At 46.4% G+C, this 21692-nt stretch overlaps 1 protein-coding gene across 2 annotated transcripts in view; it reads right to left on the bottom strand.

Moving 5' to 3' along the window:
• The window catches only part of LOC106992273 (cAMP-dependent protein kinase catalytic subunit PRKX), a 107392-nt gene that overhangs the window by 55384 nt on the left and 30316 nt on the right, over positions 1-21692 (bottom strand). For both annotated transcript variants that reach the window (XM_015128613.3, XM_015128612.3), the window contains exon 2: positions 14678-14846. In XM_015128613.3, the coding sequence (XP_014984099.1) occupies positions 14678-14846 (169 nt within the window). The remainder of the gene's footprint in view (positions 1-14677; positions 14847-21692) is intronic.

Raw genomic sequence — 21692 nt, 5'->3', positions numbered from 1 at the left:
AGGCAGAAGGCATCTCTGTCCCCACAGATAAAGGCCAAAGGAAGACTGCGGAAGGACATAAAAGAAGGTTGGAGGCCAAAATGCCCCAACACTTTGTGGGGCCAAGGTGGCAGACCACTTGAGCCCAGGAGCTCAAAACCAGCCTAGGCACAAATCAAGACCACGTCTCTACAAAAAAATTAAAAATTAGGTAGGCATGGTGGTGTGTACCTGTACTCCTAGCTACTTTAGAGACTGAGGTAGGAAAATCACTTGTGTTCAAGAGTTCAAAATCAGCCTGTACAACATAGCAAGACTCCCAAAATTTAAAAATTAGCCAGGTTTGGTGGTACTGGTGCTATAGTCCCAGCTACATGGGAGGTGGCAGGATCACTTGAGCCCAGGAGAATGAGGCTGCAGTGAACTATGAAGACACCACTGCACTCCATCCTGGGCAACAGAGAAAGGCCCTGTCTTTACAAAAAAAAAACTAGAGATGGGGTCTCACTAAAATGCCCAGGTTGGTCTCAAACTCCTGGCCTCAAGCAATCCTCTCGCCTCAGCCTCTGACAGTGGTGAGATTACAGGCATGAGCCACCGCGCCCTGCCTATTTTCACATTAGAAAGGTTTGGGCTGATACGGGAGGAAGGGGTGAGTCCAGCAGAGATGGGAGATCAATGGAGAGCAGGGGAAGGCATCTAGATAAGCTATGGTGGCTTCTGTGAAGACAGCATTGATGTGGACGGGCTCTGGAGATGGGTTTTAGAGTTGGAAAGGGGCAAGGCATGGTGGTGTGCACCTGTAATCCTAGCTACTTAGGCAGGGGAACCGCTTGAAACCACAAGTTTGAGACTAGCCTGAGCAACATAATGAGATCCTGTTCACACACAAAAAAATGTTAATTCCCTGGGCATAGTGGTGTGTACTTGTGGTCCCAGTTTCTTGGGAGGCTGAGGTGGGAGGATCCCTTGAGTCCAGGATGTCAAGAATACAGTCAGCCATGACTACACCATTGCACTTCAGACTCGATGAGAGAGCAAGATTACATCTCTTTAAAAAAGAAAAGAAAAGAAAAGAAAAGGACTCAGGATTAGTGTGAATACAAAGTGAAAGAAATAAAAAAATGGTTCCTAGGTGAGCCCCAAGAGCTGGAAGGACCGCTTCCGAAATGGGGAAGTGCAAATGAGGAACTGACTAGGGCTGAGGGGCAAGGAGGAAGAGCAGGAACTTATTTTTGGTGAGAGGTATCTGAGCAGAAGGCTCAGGGAATGGTGAAGTGGGCATACACGTGTAGCTTGGCAGGCTGAAGTCGTGGGTTGGCAGCAGCGCTTGGGAATCTGGAGACCAGCAAGATAGCGAATGCAAATACAGAGCAAGAGGAATGAGAGGGCAGAGGCGCTCCTGTTTCCCACCGCAGGGTCCAAGGAAACGTCACCAGGAAGTGCGTGCCCACAGGCACACAGCCTTGCTCCTAGGGTCACATCCACCCTCCCATCCTCTGCAACTCTGCCTTCACAGGAGCTCCTCTCGAGGAGAAAGTGAGGTCACCCCCCTGCCGCATGCACTGGAAGGCCTCCTCCGCACCAGAAGCACATCCACGGCCCCTTTCCTCCACTTCCACACCATCTGTTGTTTTCTTATTGTTTTGTTTTTTTCCTGGATAGGGTCTCACTCTGTTGTTGCACAGGATGGAGTGCGGCGGTGCGATCATAGGTCACTGCAGCCTTCAACTCCTGAGCTCCAGCAATTCTCCCACCTCAGCCTCCTGAAGACCTGTGACTACAGGCATGCAACACCACCCCTCGCTATTTCTTTGAGCTTTCTGTAGAGACAGGGTCTCACTATATTGCCCAGGCTGGTCTAAAACTCCTGGGCTCAAGCGATCCTCCTGCCTGGATCTCTCAAAGTGCTGGGATTATAGGCGTGGGCCACCATGCCTGGATTTTTTTGAGTTTTTATAACCGCCATTCCAATAGATGACTGGATAAAGAAAATTTAGTATATAAAAGCCACATAAAATGTAGTATATCAACACCACCATCAAAAATAATATCATGTCTTTGGCAACAACAGGGATGGAACTGGAAACCACTATCCTAAGTAAAATAACTGAGACACAAAGTCAAATACCACATAGTCTCGCTCAAAAGTGGGAACTCAACAGTAGGTCCACATGGACATAGAAATGGAAATAACAGATACGGGGACTCCCAAAAGGGAAACGTTGGGAAGGGGTTGAGGGCCGAGAAATTACCTATCGGGTACAATGTTCATTATTTGGGTAAGGGGTACACGAGAAGTCCAAAGCTTACCATGACACGATACACCCATGTACCAAATGTCCACGTGTGTCCCTGAATGTCTAAAAATCAACAACAACAGTAATACTACAACTTCTCTTCCTCAAAATACCCCAGAGGGATCTCCAAGAAAACACGAGACAAAAATGATGCATACTCTAGTGGCATGAGGCCAAAACTGCATGGGGCACGTGTGCGTGTGTGCATGCATGCATATATGTGTGTGTGCATGTGCACGTGTGTGTGTGCTTGTGTGTGTGCATGTGGGGGCTTTTTTAACACAAAGAAAAGTACAGAAGGACCCACACCAGGCTGTCAAATAATTACCTGGCAATGAGGAAGGGTGAGTGGAAGAAAGGAAAACTTGAGGCAAGCCTCAAAAACAATCCATAACTAAAAACACTGCACAGGCGCCCTGCATCAGTGGGAAAGGCATCTAATTATAATACTAAAAATGTATTTGAGGGGCCCAGGTGGTGGCTCACGCCTGTAATCCCAGCACTTTGGGAGGCCCAGGTGGGTAGATCACTTGAGGTCAGAAATTCCAGATCAGCCCGGTCAACTAGGCAAAAACCTGTATTTACTAAAAATACAAAATTAGCTGGGGGTGGTGGTGCATGCCTGTAATCGCAGCTAGTTAGGAGGATGAGGTGGGAGAATCGCTTGAACCCAGGAGGCAGAGGTTGCAGTGACCCAAGATTGCACCGCTGCCCTCCATCCTGGGTGACAGAGGGAGACTCCATCTCAAACAACAACAAAATTAAAACAATGTATCCAAGCAGCTGAAAGCAGGCAATGGAACAGATATTTGCGGAATGGTGTTCAGAGCAGCATTATTCACTACAGCCAAGAGGTGGAAGGCACCCCAGTGTCCATGGATGAATGAATGGATAAACACAACATGCTGTATCCTCTACACGATGGGCTACTACCCAGGCTTAGAAAGCAGGGAAATTCCTTTCTACAGGATGGGGGAATCTGAAGGACATTACAGTAACTGAAAGAAGCCAGCCACAAAAGGACAAACGCTGTAGGATTCTGCCTATATAAGGTTCCTAGATCACCAAATTCACAGAGCAGAGAGTACAAGGGAGGTTGCCAGGGCGGGGCTGGAGGGAGGGGCACTAGGGCGTGTCTCATGAGGACAGAGTTTCAGCTGGGGAAGATGAAAAGGAGTTCTGGAGATGGATGGGGATGGGGGGGCAGTTGCATAGAAACATGAATGTGCTCCATGCCACTAAACCGTGCCTTTTTTTTTTTTTTTTGAGACACAGTCTTACTCCGTTGCCCAGGATAAAGTGCAGCGACACAATCTCAGCTCACTACAACCTCTGCCTTCCTGCTTCAGCCTCCCAAGTAGTGAACTGTACACTTTTTTTTTTCTTTTTCCTGAGATGGAGTCTCGCTCTGTCGCCCAGGCTGGAGTGCAGTGGTGCGATCTCGGCTCACTGCAAGCTTCACTTCCCAGGTTCACACCATTCACCTGCCTCAGCCTCCCAAGTAGCTGGGACTATAGGTGCCCGCCACCATGCCCGGCTAATTTTTGGTATTTTTAGTAGACGAGGTTTCACCATGTTAGCCAGGATGGTCTCGATATCCTGACCTCGTGATCTGCCCACCTCAGCCTCCCAAAGTGCTGGGATTACAGGTGTGAGCCACTGTGCTGGCCGTGAACTGCACATTTCAAAAATGGTTAAAATGAGGCTGGCATGGACTCTCATGCCTGTAATCTCAGCACTTTGAGAGGCCAAAGCAGGAGGATTGAACGAGATCAGGAGTTTGAGAACAGCCTGGGCAACAAAGCAAGATCACATCTTTGCCAAAAATTAAAAAATTAACTGGGCCTGGTGGCATGTGCCTGTAGTCCCAGCTTTACTTGGGAGCCTGAGGGAGGAGGACTGCTTGAGCCTGGCAGTTGGAGACCAGCCTGTGCAACACAACAAGACCCTGTCTCTACCGAAAATTTAAAAATTAGCCAGGCATGGTAGTGCGCACCCATAGTCCCAGTTACTTGGGAGGCTGAGGAGGTTGAGGCTGCAGTGGGCCATGATTGCACCAGTGCACTGCGGCCTGGGCAACAGAGCAAGAACTCATTTCTTAAAAAAAAAAAAAAAAAAAAAGGAAGTTAAAATAGTAAAATGTAAAATGTTATGTGATATATGTTAGCAAAATAAAAAAATTAAATTTTAAACAATGTTTTCCAGCATAGAGTGCAATCTATGCATCTATGAACAGGGGGGAAAGTCAACATAAAGAAAGGGTCAATGTCATCAACAATGACTGAGACAAGGGAGGTTTCCCAGTCCCCTCCCCCTCCTCGCCAGTGACCTCGGCTGAGCTGCTCTGTCCTCATCTTTAGCTGACAGCAGCACCTTCCATCTGCAAAGCTGATCTGCTGTCTTTTATTTGCAGGGTCTGTGGGGATGGCTTCTCCTCTAAGGGATTTTTTCGCTTTTGCTTTTGTTTTTATGAACAGGAAAATCAGCCTCACTAATTTGGAGACGCCTAATACAGAAGTTGGTCCTCCTCCCTCCAGAGGCTGCCATAAAGCTGGGCTTTTGTCATGAGAAGAAAATGAGCCGTCGTCATCCCATCTCCTCCAACATCTCTCTATGCCATGCAAGGCTCCGGAACGGTTCTACTTTCCGACCTGGCTCCACTGCAACTAGCCCTTAAACAAGGGGACCTAGCAGCCCTAGGTGGCTCCGTCCACCTGTGGCTTCCTCCCTCCAAGGACCCTGCCTCAGGCGCTCTTCTGAGACAGTTGCCTGCAGATGTTTTGCCCTCAGTTTCCCAAATTGGAATGCACTCTCCCTCCTTGGATTTCCTCAATGTCCAGCAGCCCAAATGCACAGCTGAGCCAGAGCCAGTCCTTCTTCACATCCCAGTCCCCACGGCAGTCTTCTACACATCTGAGCTCACTGCATTCCTGTGTCCACCTCCTGGATGAACCCAGATTTGAATTTCTCCCCCATGTCCCTCCTGCCCCCGTAGTGACTCATGGCTTCCGTGTCACTCCCTGTCTAGAATGATTTTCCACCACCTACCCCTTTCAGTCAATAAACCCCTACTCCTCGTGCAAAATTCTCCTTAGGTGTCCATTTCATCTTCACCCCCTACCTCTTGCCTTCCAAAGCTGGTAAGGCCCCTTTTCCACATATCACTAGGACTCTTCCCAACCTACGCAGTTCTCCTTAGACTAAGGCACCGGAAGACACGGCATCAAACAGAAAACTCTATTCAGAAGACGCTACAATTGTATTCTCTAGAAAGAATTTAAACCTCCCTTTTCATACAAAGAAAAAGGGAATGAAGGTAAAAAAATAATATAAAAGAAAATTACAGATAATAAAATAAGCCTCCCTTTTCGAAGCACCTGCTTTGCCCTCAAATAGTAAAAATGCAATGTATCAGTTTCGGATACAGAAGAGAACAAGAAGATCTGGGTGCCTGCCTTTACTCGGTGGTCTCTGTTCTTTGCAGGCAGTGATAAGAGAGAAAGAAGCAGTACCTCCAGATTTTTGTTTTCAAAATTCAAATAGAGAGCAAAAATAATATAAAAGGAGAGGATACAGTGTTCTTTCTTCTTGAACTCTGAGGAAACAAAGGAATGGTTTTACTCCTACCCCAAGTACCAATGAAGATGGCAACCACACTCAAATCTGTAGACTTAGAAAACAACGTTTCCAGCCATATCACAAGGTCAAGAGATTGAGACCATCCTGGCCAAAATGAGGAAACCCCATCTGTACTAAAAATACAAAAATTATCTGGACGTGGTGGCGCACACCTGTAGTCCCAGTTACTCAGGCGGCTGAGGCAGAACCACTTGAACTCGGGAAGCGGAGGTTGCAGTGGGCCAAGATCGCGCCAGTGCACTCCAGCCTGGCGCCAGAGCAAGACTCTATCTCAAAAATCAAAACAAAAACAAACAAATAAAAATGATGTCTCCAAGAGATGCATCCACTCTCCCCAAAGAAGAGGTTCTGGCATGAACTCCTTTGCATAGAGAAACGAGTGGTCATCCAGAAACTAGAAGGATGTGGCCTGGAGTGGAGAGACCTCTTGCCTTCCAAGTTCCGTAGAAGAAAGCTGGTTAAGCCCTGCCAACCACAGACCAAACCCACTGGCTTGGCTTGGCTGCTGTGCCATAAATAATATGGCACTGGAACCACTGGTTGGCCCATAAGCCAATCAATCATGACAAAAGAGTAGGGCTACAGGCTCAGGGGCTGGGGCAGAAAAGGGAACAAGGGACTCCACATGCACAGGTAGTTATCTGTCTGTACATCCGCTACCCAACATCTATTCACCTATCCATCACCCATCATTTAGTCCTACATTAATATCTATTATCTACCACCTATCCATCTCAACATATACCTACTATCATATCCATCTGTCATCTCTCTGTTGGTCGTCTATCACAGTGATTCACTAGTGGAGATAACTTTGCCCTCCCTCCTGGAAGGGATATTGGTGACATCTGGAGACATTCCTGGCTTTCAGAACTGGGGTTGCTGCTTCTGTCCCCTGGTTGGGGGAGCCCAGGGATGCTGTCCAACACCCTACTTTGTGCAGGATGGCCCCACCACAGAGACTCATCCAGCTGTAAATGTGAGGCACTTCCACTGAAAATCCTTGCTTTACACGTTCATCAAGAAAAAGTCCAATACCTGAAACTGCCAGTAAGAGGTGGAGGCAGGTGGGCACCTTTAGCAAATCCCATCCATTCTGTACTGACTTGATGCAAGTCCAGTCAGCATTGCAACGGGGCCACCCAGAACAACAGCACAGTGGGAAGCCCCATTCAAAAGGACCAGCAGCCAGGCCTCAGCCATGCTAAGGCACGTTGTCTCCCCAGGATGATGATGATTTTAAACTGAATACAGATTCTCCCTCATGGCAGGTAGCAAAATGTATCTGTAGGCTGGGCGCAGGCACATTACTCAACACCCTACAGTGCACATAGCATGCCCCACCACAGAGAATCACCCAGCCCCAGATGTCAGCAGTGCTCAGGCTGAGAAACCCTTTTCTGGATCTAAATGTCAGAAATTCCTGTATGCATCAAGGCTGAAGGGTCATGGTCTCTGGGAGGAGCACAAAACTTCCTCTCTGGGAAACTGACTTTGTTGCATTTCTTCTGCACCTTGGACACTGAGTTACTTGGCTCTTGTGAGAGTCTGAGATGGCCTTGGGAAATGGAATTATCACTGAACAGAATGTGGTCCTTCGTGTGCCCTATACAAATTCCCTGGTGTCTTTTCAAACTTACTACCTGCAGCTATTCAAAAACCACATGCTGATAACGCCATTTGCAAACCCACCATGTTGTTCAACTGGAACTCTGAACTCCAAACAGTCACTGTTCAACTTGATTCTTGTCATAAGCAGCACTCCATGCAACTTCCAGAAATGCAAGCAAAACCTACTCCATGTTTTTCCATAACATGACAGCTCTATTTGCAATGTCATCAATCTATCAATCACATATCCATCTCAATATGTATCTCAATATCCATCATCTGTAGCTATCTGTCTGTATTAATATGTATTATCTATCACCTATCTTAATATCTATCTTAATATTAGCTACCCATCATCTATTCACCTATCAATCACCTATCATTTAGACCTATCTTAATATCTATTACTTATCACCTATCCATCTCAACACATACCTACCTATCATCTCTCTATTTGTTGATTATCTGTCTATCACAGTGGTTCACCAGTGGAGATAACTGTGCCCTTCCTACCCCAAGGAATACCTGGTGATGTCTGGAGACATTTCTAGTTTTTGTAACTGGGATTGTTGCCCTGGTATATGCTGAGTGGAGCCCAAGGACACTGTCCAACACCCTACAGTGTGCAGGGAGTCCCCACCACAGAAACTCATCCAGCCGTAATTGTGAAGCACCTCCACTGAAAGTCCTTGTTTTATACTTTCATCAAGAAATCTGAGACCTAAAACTGCCAGTAGGGAAGCAGATGTTAAACAAGGCAACATACATTTAGAAGAGAAGCTGCACAGCTGGAAGGATGAAATTAATTCCTCACAGAGGATCTAGGATTCTCCTCTAAGACATGCTCCTCATCATGCAACAATGGACACCCTCCAGCATCTTATCCACAGGGATATGCTGGACACCCTTGAGCGTCTTATCCACGGAGCTAGCCAGATCAAGCATTCTCTCTCGTGTTACGTATAGGGAATGTCAAGTGCCTGGATACCCTGGATCAACTTTAATGCACTTCTTAAAGCCACTTGGTCTCTCAAGCATTCATGCACAGAAAAAGCAAAATGCTATAGCGGGTTATCATAATACTGCAGGGCACTGAAAAATCAATTCTCAGCAAGTCACTAAGGAGGTCTCATGGGCTAAGTTACGTCACCCTCTCCAAGTGCATATTGGTTTTTGGATTCTTTTTTTGAGACAAGGTCTCACTCTGTCGCCCAGGCTGCAGTACAGTGGCACAATCACGGCTCACTGCAACCTCCACCTCCCAGGCTCAGGTGATCCTTGCACTTCAGCCTCCCAAGTAGCTGAGACTATAGGCACCCACCACCACACTCAGCTAATTTTTGTACTTTTTGTAGAGACAGGGTCTGGCCATGTTGCCCAGGCTGGTCTCAAACCCCTGAGCACAAGGAATCCTCCCTCCTTGGCTTCCTAACATGCTGACATTATAGGTGTGAGTCAACGTGCCCAAGTGGCAAACATGTTTTCTGCAAATTTTGGAAAAAGTCACCTGTAAATTGCTATCACTGTTAAAAGTCACCTGTAAATTGCTATCACTGTTAAAAGTCACCTATAAATTGCTATCACCCTTAAGTCTTTAAAGGCTCATTGTTGACAATCATTTCCCTAGATCCAAAACATTAACAAGAGCTGCAGACTTCAGAGCCTGCCTTGTTTTCTGCACTATTTCAAAACTGAATAATTTTATTTATTTTTCTCTGGTGTTTTTTGTTTGTTTGTTTTGTTTTGTTTTTAAGATGAAGTCTCACTCTGTCACCCAAGCTGGAGTGCAGTGGTGCAATGTTGGCTCACTGCAACCTCTGCCTCCCAAGCTCAAGAGATTCTAGTGCCTCAGTCTCCCAAGTAGTTGAGATCACCAGCGTGCACAACCATGCCCAGCAAATTTTTCTATTTTTAGCAGAGGCAGGGTTTTGCCATGTTGGCCAGGCTAAAATTTCTTTTTAATATTTTTCTTAAGAGATGAGATTTCACTATGTTGCCCAGGCTGGTTTGGAACTCCTGATCTCAAGCAATCCTCCTGCCTTGGCCTCCAAAAATGCAGGGATTACAGGTGTTAGCCACTCAGCTCAGTCCCAAATCAGAGAATTGTGAAATGAGCTCCTGCCATGTTTTCCCAAAACACTGGATATAATCCTCCCAAGAATAATATTGCAAGTGGCCTTAAATTCCATGCAGACTTTAAATGATGAGGAAGAATTCATGCTTTTCGGCAACACCACCAGGCAGACTAAACATACAAATAACAGCTCACTTTCGACTGTAACCAGTAGTTGGAGGAGCTGTACTGGCAAAGGACAACCCACAAAGCATCCAAACTGTCCTCTCAGAAAGCTATCATGATGCAGACAAATTTCGCTCCTTAAGAAACAAAAATAGACCAGGTACAATGGCTCACATCCGTAATTTCAGCATGGGAAGCCAAGGTGGGAAGATCATTTGAGCCCAGGAGTTTGAAACTAGCCTGGGCAGCAAAGTGAGACCTGGTTCCTACAAAAAATTTTAAAAAGAGGCAGGTATGGTGGTACACACCTGTAATCCCAGCACACTGAGAGGCCAAGGCAAGTGGACTGCTTGAAGCCAAAAGTTCAAGCCCAGCCTGGGCAGTACAGCAAGACTCTGTTTATTAAAAAAACAAAAACATTATCTTCACCAAAGAGGTTGTGAAAAATACTTTTTTTTTCATTAAAAATAACTAAAAACATTAGCACGGTGTAGTGGTGCATGCCAGTAGTCCCAGCTACTCTGGAGGCTGAAACACGAGGACGGCTTGAGCCTGGGAGATTAGGAGCTGCAGTAAGCACTGATTGCTCCACTGAAGTCCAGCCTGAGCCACACAGCAAGACCTTGTCTCTAAATTAAAAATATATATATATACTTTTTTATATAAAAAGATAAAAATAAACCAAATAAATAACTTTGGATAGAATATCTAAAGTCTCTAGGGCTTAAATGAGACTTAAAGAACATAAACGACTTTGTTCCTTAAAATTGAAAATGGGCAGGCTCAGTGCAGTGGCTTATGCCTGTAATCCCAGCACACTAAGGAGGCCAAGGTGGGTGGATAATTTGAAGTCAGGAGTTCAAGATCGGCCTGGCCAACGTGGCAAAACCCCATCTCTACTAAAAGTACAAAAATTAGCTAGGCATGATGACACGCACCTGGAGTCCCACCTACTCTACTAAGGACGCTGAGGTAGGAGAATCATTTGAACTCAGGAGGCAGAGGTTGCAGTGAACCGAGATTGCACCACTGCACTCCAGCCTGGGTGACAAAGTGAGACTCCGTCTCAAAAAAAGAAATCGGGGAACATCACAATCATAATCCACGTCCCTGCAGGAATCCACCTTATCTGCTAAGGAAAACAGCTGTGAGCTATCCTGGCTTGAAGAAAGGAGAACTATCTAACTAAAGCTCTGTTCTGCAAGCTCCTCCCTATTTTTTAACTTGCAGGAGCTCAAGGATGCTATTTCAGGGAATTCTCTCACTTGCGCACTCCAACCACCCCCATGTCTATGCAATTCTTCTGTAGGCTTTTAGATTTTAAAACACCTGGGAGCCCATCCTGCAGGCTGCTCTCCTGCTCCAGGAAGTACAATGGGTGTGCATGAGTTCCTCAGGACTATCATTAACAAAGTTTCACAAACTGGGGAGTGGGGTGGCAGACAACAGATGTGTATTCTCAGTTCAGGTACAGTGGCTGACACCTACAGACCCGGCACTTTGGGAGGCTGAGGCCAGAGGATTGCTTCAGGCCAAGAGTTTGAGACCAGCCTGGGCAACAGAGCAAGACCTCATCCCTCAAAAGTTTTTAAAAATTAGCCAGGCATGGCGGCATATATCTATGGTCTCAGCTATTTGGGAGGCTGAGGTAGAAGACCCCACTTGAGCTCAGGAGGTAGAGGCTGCAGTGAGCCTGGGCAACAGAGTGAGACCCTGTCTCAAAAGAAAGAAAAGAAAGAAAAGGAGGAAGGGGAAAGGAGGAGGAAAGGGAAGGGAGAGGGGGAGGGAAAAGGAAGGGGAGGGAGAAAGGGAGAAGGGGAGGGGAGGGGGAGGGGGGAAAGGGAGGGAGAGGGAGAGGGGGGAGGGGGAGGGAGAGGGGGAGGGGGAGGGGTGAGGGGGAGGGGAGGGGAGGGGGAGGGAGGAGAGAATACAAAAGAGAAAGAAAGAATAGTGAGAGCCCAACTCTACTAAATATACAAAAGTAACTCGAGTGTGGTGGTACACACCTATAGTCCCAGCTACTCCGGGAGGATGAGGCAGGAGAATTGCTTCAACCCAGGAGGCAGAGGCTGCAGTAGATCGCACCATTGCACAATCTGGGCAACAGGGCTAGACTCTGTCTCAAAAAACAAACAAACAAAAAAAGCAGGAAAAGGAAGAAAGAAATGTATTCTCTCATGACTTTGGCACCCCAAATCCAAAGTTCAGCATGATGGTGTTGGTGGGGTTGGTTCTTCTGCAGGCTCTGATGGAGAATCTGCCCCTGGCCTCTCTCCCAGGTTCTGGGAGTAGCCGGCAATCCTTGGAGTCCCCTGGCTTGGAGATGCACCATTCCTCCAACCTCTAACTATCCTCATAAGGTGTCCTTCTCTCGGTGTTCGGCCGTCTTTGTGTCTGCGTCTCCTTCCTTTTCTTTTAAGGACACCAGTCACACAAAGTTAAAAGCACACCGTACAGCAGCATGAGCCCAACCTACTTGCATTTCATTTTTCATTTTGTTTTTACAAACAGCGTCTTGAGTGCAGTGGTGCCATCACAGCTCCATGCAGCCTCAAGCTCCTGGCCTTAAGCAATCCTCTTGCCTCACCCTTCCTGGTAGCTGGGAGCACAGGTGTGCACCCAACACCTGACTAATTGTTTAATTTTCTGTAGAAACTGAGTCTTGCTATGTTGCCCATGCTGGTCTCAAGTGAGACCTGGGCTCAAGTGATCCTTCCCCCTCAGCCTCCCAAAGTGCTACAATTACAGGCGTGAGCCATTGTGCCTGCCCAACTGCATTTTAATTACATCTGCAAAGACCCTTTTTGCAAACAGCATTCCAATTTCATTCACAGGAGCCAGGGTGAGGATTTCAACATATCTTTTCAGGAGACACAATTTGACCTTCAACAGGAAGGAATTCCCGGAATTGGAGCCCCTCACTCAAGATTTCACGCATACCCCACAGTACCATGCTTAGGACACCTGCAAGCCACAGAAAGATGCAATGAAGCAAACAAGAAAGGGAAGGGTCCCACCTGCAAGCCCAGCCTTTGAAAGAACTGTGGTTTTGTTTGTTTGTTCAGTTGGTTGGTTGGTCTTTTTTTTTTAGACAGAGCCTTGCTCTGTTGCCCCAGCTGGAGTGCAGTGGCGAGATCTTGGCTCACTGTAACCTCTGCCTCCCAGGTTCAAGCAATTCTCCTGCCTCAGCCTCCTGAGTACTGGGATTACAGGTGCATGCCACCACACTGGGCTAATTTTTGCATTTATAGTAGAGACAGGGTTTTGCCGTCTTGGCCAGGCTGGTCTGGAACTCCTGACCTCAGGTGATCCACCTCCCTTGGCCTCCCAAAGTGCTGGGATTACGGGTATGAGCCACTGCACCCATCCTCTGCATGTGATATTGTTTGGAGCTCAGGCCACCTTGGGTCTAGAGAAGGCAGGTGTACTTGTTCCACTACACATAAGGTGCTTCAAGAACATCATAGGAGGCACCCTGTGTCCCGGGGACAGCAAGTAAGTGAGGGAAAACAAGTGTGTTTCTTAGGTGGGGGAAGTGAAGCACGATAATAAAGACAAAGAAGGAGGTCTGTCAAGCAGGGATGGTCTAGGAGAAGCCCCATAGTGAGCGTGTAAACAGCACCTTCTACCTTCCCCTGCAGGGAGGTGCTGGCAGAAAGCCAGTCCATGAGGATATTGGTAGGAGGATGCCGCATTGCTGGGGCTTTATATGGGATACTTCAGGAGTTCCCTGAGAATGACCAGAGAGAGGCAGGTCATTGCAGAGGTACCTGGGAGGACTAGTGAGGCTATAAAGTGAGGAATGTCTTCAAGGGGAGCAAGGCTGGGAGAGAAAGATCAGGTAGGAGGGACGCCAGTACAGAAAATCAGGGCAGAGAGACGGGACCCAGATAAAGCAGAAGATGGATAGGTGGACAGGAGAGGCGTGGCAATAAGACGGCAGAGGGAAGACTTGGGGAATTGGATGGAAGGCACCCATGGAGGGAAAGGAGAGACACGCAGGACATCCTTGTCTAAGACACCTGGCTGGAAACGGAATTACCCTGCTGGAATGGTCTGAATATCTTGTGTCCTCCCAAATCCCTATGTTGGATCCTCACTGCCACGGTGATGGTGTTAGATGGTGGGTCCTTTGGGAGGTCATGAGGGTGGAGTCTCATGAATGGGATGAGTGCCCTTATAAAAGGGACCCCAGAGAGATCCCTCGCCCCTTCCACCATATGAGGACACAGCAAAAAGGCACCATCTATGAACCAGGGAGCGGGTCCTCACCAGACACTGAATCTGCCATGTCTTGATCTTGGACTTTCCAGCCTCCAGAACCATGAAGCAAATGTCTGTTATTTGTAAATTACCGAGTCTAAGATCCTTTGTTATAGCAGCCCGAATGGACTCACACACCTACCCTAGGACATAAGACTGCTGTGTACCATCAGCTGGAAGGGTGTGGGCTGCATCTAAATGGGATATTTCTCATCCACAGTCAACCAGAAACCCACGAAACCTGAAGCCCAGCCCCGTCCAAAAGACTGTGGTCCCTTAAAAATCAACTTAACCAGTTCTCCAGAGAGCTATAGAAGCAGAACCCAAGGAGGTGAGGAGACAAAGATTCTTGCATCCTTTTCCAGGCAGAGATACTTGGCTCACCCAGGAGAGGAGCTAGGGGCCTTGGGCATGGACTTCTGAACACAGAGCATTTCTTTTTGGACCTGGTCAGCCATGGAGGTCAGGAGCCCTGGAGGTTTTCCAGCTCCGAGATCAGAGGCTGATAAGACCTGACAGGTGGAGACTGCTGTGGCCTGAGGCTTTGCACGCAGGCCACGGTCTCGGCCCACCCTGCTTCTTACAAGAAGAGACACACAGGGGCCTAGGGAGGGTGTGTGGGGAGAGGCCTCAGGAGGGGACTCACAGCCTGATGAGAAACGGGTGACTGACTTCCTTCAGGACAGACTTCTCATTGTGCACGTGCTGCTCCTGCTTCAGGCGGATGACATCGGGAATGCTCATCACCTTGAGAGCGAAGAAATGCTTGGCTGTCTTCTCCTTCACCAGGTGCACCCGCCCGAACGTCCCAGTGCCTAGAGAGAAAAGAAACTGACAGAGGCCATTAAGTCTCCTGGCAAAGGGAGAAACCACCGCAGCCACGCAATCAGCGGGGGGCTGCACCAGGACAGCAAACACAGACCCCAAGCGAAACTTTCAGAGACTGAGTGTCACGGCACACGTGGGCTGATGGCATTTAGTGAGAGGCGCTCACCTGGAATTTTCCACTGAATACAGAAATTGCAGAGAGAGAAAGAGGGAGAGAGGGAAACAGAGAGAGCCATCTGCCTCTGAATGGTTCTTCAATTTGGAGACAAACTGGCCACAATATCTGCAGATCAGTCTTTGCAGACAGCACACCCACACGCCCCACACACCCACATGGAGACGCATTAGAGTAACAGTAAATGGACTTGTGCAACATGCCTTTTTCTCTTCAGGCTCTCTGGTTTCATCAGAAATCCAGACAGGGTGTAAAACACAGCCCTCCTCAACACGGCTGTTTCCTTAACGCACACGAAGTCTTGCTCAAAGCACGGAGTCCGTATTCTACAATCTGCTGTGGATTGGCATGAAGTGCTGTAGGTGCCCACAAACAGAAAACAACAACAACAACGGCAACCACTACAAATACCAGAGAAAACCAACAGCTCTACAGTATTCTGCTGGGACAGTTTCAATCCCAACACTCTCTTCTCCTCCTTCCCCTCCTCTACCTCTTCCTTTTCTTTTTTCTCTTCCTCAATCTTCTCCTCCTTCTCTTTCACCTCCTCCTCCTCTTCTATTTCCTTTTCTTTTCTATTTCTTCCTCCTTCTCCATCTCCTCCTCCTCACCGTCCTCCTCTCACTGGGGTGCATCTAAATGAAGAAATCTAATAGACAATGAGATATAAAAGAAACTCAGAATCTCTAAACAAGCTATGCTTATTCCTCCTCCTTCTATCTCCTCCTCCTTCTCCTCTTCTTCCTCTTCATCCTCCTCTTCTTCCTGTAACACACTGATCCTACAAGGTGTGCATATATGTTCACGCGCATATTGAAATATTCTCCACGTAGCATAAATGTTCTTGGGTTGGGAACAAACGAGTTTACTCTGTCGCCCAAGCTGGAGTGCAGTGGCGCCATCACAGCTCACTGCAGCCTCCACCTCCTGGGCTCAAGCAATCTTCCTGCCTCAGCCTACCCGGTTAATTTTTGTACTTTTTGTAGAAGGGGATCACACTACGTTACTCAGGCTAGCCTTGAACTCCTGGGCTCAAGCGATCCTCCTGCCTCAGCCTCCCAAAGTCCTGAGACTACAGGCATGAGCCACTGCGACTGATGCAGGATTTCTAGTGTATCACTAAATTGCCTTTGATCTACCTTGATTCCAGCGTTAGCAGCCCCTTACTGACATGCAAGTCATTCCTCAGCAATATTTTTAAACAACCCATTCACAGCTTCAGACAGAGATGAGCAACTAAAACAAAACTGCCCTCCCATATTATGTGATCACATTCACCCCAGACAGCAGAGCAGGCTTCTCAGAAACTGACATTCAGAGAAAGGACGGTTTGGAAGTATATCCTTCTGAGGAACCAGCATCTGTTGACGAGCAAAGCTCACTAATCAATATTAATCCATTTACCTATCCATTCATTTGCTGATACTCCTGTGCCTGCTTTATGCTAGATTGCAAAACTCAAGAGAACCAGGATCTTCCAGACACCTGCACTGCTATGTTTATGGCAGCACTATGCACAACAGCCAAGACATGGAAACCACCTCAGTGTCCGTCCAAGGGCAGATGGATATAGAAAACATGGTACATATACATGATGGAATACCATTCAGCCTTAAAAAACAAGGAAACTCTGTCATTTGCGGCAACATGGATGGAATTGGAGGCCTTTATGTTCAGTGAAATAAGCTAGGCACAGAAAAACAAACATTAAATATCGCATGATCTCACTTATACAAGGAATCTGACATGGTTTGGCTGTGTCCCCACCCAAGTCTGATCTTGAATTGTGGCTCCCATAATCCCCACGAGTCATGGGAGAGACCAGGTGGGAGGTACCTGAATCATGGGGGTGGGTTTTTCCCATAGTGAGTAAGTCTCACAAGATCAGATGTTTTAATAAATGGGAGTTCCCCTGCTTGTGCTCTCTTCTTGGTTGCTGCTATGTAAGATGTGACTTTGCTCCTCCTTTTATCTTCCACCATGACTGTGGGACCTCCACAGTCATGTGGAACTGTGAGTTCATTAAACCTCTTTCCTTTATAAATTAACCAGTCTCAGGTATGTCTTTATTAGCAGCATGAGAATGGACTAATGCAGAATCTAAAATAGTCAAACTCATAGAAGTAGAGCGACTGTTATCAAAAGATAGGACTTGAGGGGGAAGGGGAAACATATTGATTAAAGGATGAGCAAGATATGTAAACCATAGAGATCTACCATACACCCAGTTCTTATAGTTAACAAAACTGAATTGATATGTGAAGTTCTATATATAAAAATCTCACATATACAATAGTGAAACTGTATATATGAAAATTTGCTTAGAAGGTAGATCACATTATGTTGTTTTGTCTGTTTTTTTGAGACAGGGTCTCTCTCTGTTGCCCAGGCTGGAGTGCAGAGTGGCACAATCACAGCTCACTGCAGCCTTGACTTGCCAGCCTCAAGCAATCCTCCCACCTCAGCCCAAGTAGTTGGAACTATGCGCTGTGCACCACTAAGGGCGAATAATTTTTTAAATTGTGACTGGGTATTCTTGATTGGGTTGAGAAGAAAAAAAAGACCACAACCATATAATGGATTTCCTTCCAAGAATCTGGAACACCACTAATTGTACATGGTAACATGAAAATAATTTTTTAAAGTATTTGCTATAAACTAAAATCTCCGTGTTTTAAAACATATAAGCTAATGAATGATGAATTTACTAGCTTATAGGGCAGACTGGGAAGGGTGGAGAAGTAACCTTGGCTATTAAAAGAAGTTCCTAATAATGAATATTTTATTACGGTAGAAACAGAAAGTGAACTACAAAATAAAGAAAAAGTGTAAGAAGTTAAACAATGTCAATAGCCGACAAGTGTTAAATTTTTTTTTAAAAGTAAACAAATAATGAAATAGTAACAAATTTTTAAAGTATATTCTCTTAGTTAATTTGGAAATAAAATAGGTTTTATTACAGTACGACATGGTGTGGACAAAATTAGGTGGAATGAGGTCAAAGACAGGAAGTGGGAGAAGGGCTTTGAGGACTGTGAACTGATCCAGTTTAGGTGTTTGACTATGGCCACTGATGTTTCAACTGGATAAAACACAATCAGGAATCAGGAACACTGGCATCCTACCCAAGCTTTGCCTGGGATTGGACCTATGAAATGGGCAACAGAGTAACCTTTTAGTCTCCTGTTGCTCTTCTTTCCAACAGAACATACAGATTACTGGGAAACATTAAATTCTTGCCACACCCTAAAATTCTAGTAAGGCAATGAATATGGTCCTTGACTTTTCTTCCTCTGTCTGGTTCCTTCCTCCTTATTTACCTTTCTCTATCACCACTCCAGGGAACCCATTTATTACTTGGCTGTGTTTACTGCATAACATTCGGTCTTCTTAGCACTTATATTTGACCATCAATGGAGATAATTCTCCATGCCTACTTTAAGAACAACATCTTTGACTCGACACATTTTTTTTACACTTCCGTGACTTCTTTAAACCTTTCTCTGAGCTGTGTGAGTTATAAATACACAAAACTCAAAACATGTTATTCGTTCACTGCAGCAGATCTTTGTGCTACCCTGGGAGATGTGGTCAGCGCCGCCAATGCCACAATCAGACTGCAGAATTGTATTGGTAAACAACTTTATTCAAAGCAGACAGAAGTGGCATGCTGTAATGTTTAAAGTTTAGTAGCTTAAGTGCACAGAAGACTTAATGGTGCTGGTAGATTTTCCCTGCTTGGTGTTCGGAGGCTCTCCAGTACACATTCCCCAGTTACCATTATCCCACTTGAGTAGAAAATGTCTATTTTTAGCCTACTCTGCAGCTAAGGGTGGCCATCTGACCCAGCTTTGCCCAATAAGACATAAAAAAATAGTCTTTTCAAGTGTTTCTAGGTAGGTCAGATCTTTCCTTCCTGATAAGACAGATCTTGAAGGTAAGTGGTCCATTCCCCGCCCTAGAAATCCCCTCCATCTTTCCCCAAGCTAAGTAGCAGCGTTACTCAGGAGGAAAATCTATGTGGAGTTTATGTCTTTTCTTTTAATTTTAGTGAGACCACTTCTGTACTAAAAATACAAAACCAATTAGCCAGGCACAGTGGCAGGTACCTGTAATACCAGCTACTCCAGAGGCTGAGGCACGAGAATCTCTTGAACCCGGGAGGTGGAGGTTGCAGAGAGCTGAGACTGCACCACCGCACTGCAGCCTGGGCAACAGAAGGAGATTTTGTCTCAAAAATAAATAAATAAATAAATAAATATCTTGGTTCAGAAATCTAAAGAAAAATAAATAAAATTTTAAAATTTACAAAGTGAGGTATGAGAAAGCGCAAAAAACACGTTTCTCACTGTGAAAAGAGATGCCCTTTTCCTCTTTTCCTCAAGCCCAACAAACCCAAAATTCCGCCTGCCTGTGACTTCGGAGGGAAGGAAAGAGATGGCCAGCAGAGACAGAAGGAAAGACAGCAGGCCTCCGTGTTTATCATCATGAAGCCCATTCATACTAAAGAAGTGCCCAGAAAAAGGAGAAACATGGATTTAAGTCTCTTTTGGTTATATTTTTAAATTTTGCTAGAACTCAAAACACTTCAGGAGATCTGTATGGAATAAACACAGGGACTGTGACATGATTTCACGCAGTCACAAAAGGGAAAAGAAACCAACCAACCCTGAGTACTTTCCCTTGCGGTCCGTGGGTAGATGGGACGGGGTCAGGAGGGTACAGAGAAGGACTGTGTCTCGCTACAGGACACCCCTGAGAGTAGATTCACGGACGATCTCAGACACTAACAGCTGACACCATCTGAGCCCGGTTCTTCCTCTGTGCTGCAAGAGCAACACCCCACAGCTAGCTCAGCCTTTCATGGGTCACCTAAATACAGCCAATCTCCCCTCTCCCCATTTGTGTGGGTTGAATTGGGTGCCCTGGAAAAGCCACATTGATGTTCTAATCCTTGGTACCTGTGAATGAGACCTTATTTGGAAATAGGGTCTTTGCAGAGGTAATTAAGATATACACAAAGGCTGGGCACAATGGCTCACACCTGTAATCCCAGCACAGGCATTCAACATCAGCCGGGGAAAGACAGCAAGACCCCATCTCCACTTTTAAAAAATGAAATTTAAAAAAAAAAAAAAAGATATATATTAAGGTGAGGTGATCCTGGAGGCAGTCCAGTATGAGTGGTGAAACTAATAAGGAGACACAGACAGAGGGAAGGCCACGTGAAGACAGAGGCAGAGAGTGCAGTGATGCGGCCACAGGTCCAGGGAAACCTGGAGCCCCCAGGAGCTGGAAAAGGCCGGAAGGAGCCTCCCCTGGAGCCTCCAGAAAGAACTGGATACAACTGTAGTGGACTGAACTATGCTCTCCCAGAAAGATATGTCATGTCTTGACCCACAGAACCTGTAAATGAGACCTCATTTGGAAAAAGGGTCTTTGCAGGTGTAATTAAGTTAAGGATCCCAATGTGAGGTCATCCAAGATTGGAGTGGACCCTAAACACAATGACAGGTGTTCTCATAAGAGTCAAAACAGGAAAAAGAGACAGAGGAGAAGGCCATGTGGAGACGGAGGCAGAGACCACATCACAGCCACAAGCCCAGGGACGCCTGGTGCCCCCAGGAACTGGGAGGGACAGGAAGGAGCCTCCCCTAGAGGCTCCAGAGGGAGCACAGCCATGCCACATCTGGGCTTTAGATTTGTGGTCTCCAGGACTGTGAGACAATTACCTTCTGTTATTTCAAGGCACCCAGTCTGTAGTATCTGTTACCAAAGCAAATATGCCCAGGGAGTACAAATTCAACCAATCAGTACCAAATTCAGCCAAGCACATTCCCTAGCAATGCTGCGAGCTCAGAGTCAAAGGTATAATTCCACTGTCTCTGAGAACCTGAGAGAGGCTTCCAGGGTGGTCTGAACTGTGCAGACCTCAGCAAACAGCAACAACCCAGGAAAGAAAGGGGCTAAAGAGCTACTAATCCCTATTCCTACGAAGGCAGCCTAGACATGTCTGAGCCTTCCCAGGCCGATCGCTAAGGAATGTCCACAACGCAGAGCCCAAACATGGGAGAAGGCAGAAGTCTTCAAAGGAGCTGAGATGAAAAACCAAGTTCAAATTGTAAACTAGGCAGGGTGGGGTGGCTCACGCTTGTAATTCCAGCACTTTGGGAGGCCAAAATGGTGGGATCACTTGAGGCCAGGAGTTCAAGACCCGCCTTGGCAACATAGAAAGATGCCAGCTAGAAAAATAAAATAAAAAATTACCCAGGTGTGGTGGTGCACAGCCGTAGTCCCAGCTACTTGGGAGCCTGAGGTGGGAGGATTGCCTGAGCCTGGGAGGCTGAGGTTGCAGTGAGCTATGATCACATCATGCCCTCCAGCCTGGCCAACAGAGGAAGACCCTGTCTCAAAAAAAAAAAAAACCCACCAAAAACAACAACAACAACAACAACAAACAGGAAACCCATGGCTGATATTTTAGTCACTGGTACCTAAATACCTTCATAATCTCTACTGATATAAGAAACACATTTTCATCCAAAAAAAAACAAGGTAGTCAAGCAAGAATTTGGTCGTCACAGGGAGAGATTACTTTCTGGGTCTCAATCTTCCAACCTATCAAGTGCTGATTATTTCTTTTAATCAGTACAAATAT

Source organism: Macaca mulatta, chromosome Y, assembly GCF_049350105.2.
Source record: "Macaca mulatta isolate MMU2019108-1 chromosome Y, T2T-MMU8v2.0, whole genome shotgun sequence".
Taxonomy (NCBI): Eukaryota; Metazoa; Chordata; class Mammalia; order Primates; family Cercopithecidae; genus Macaca; species Macaca mulatta.
The sequence above is the reverse complement of the archived record's forward strand: the minus strand, read 5'-3'. Positions and strand labels throughout refer to the sequence as shown.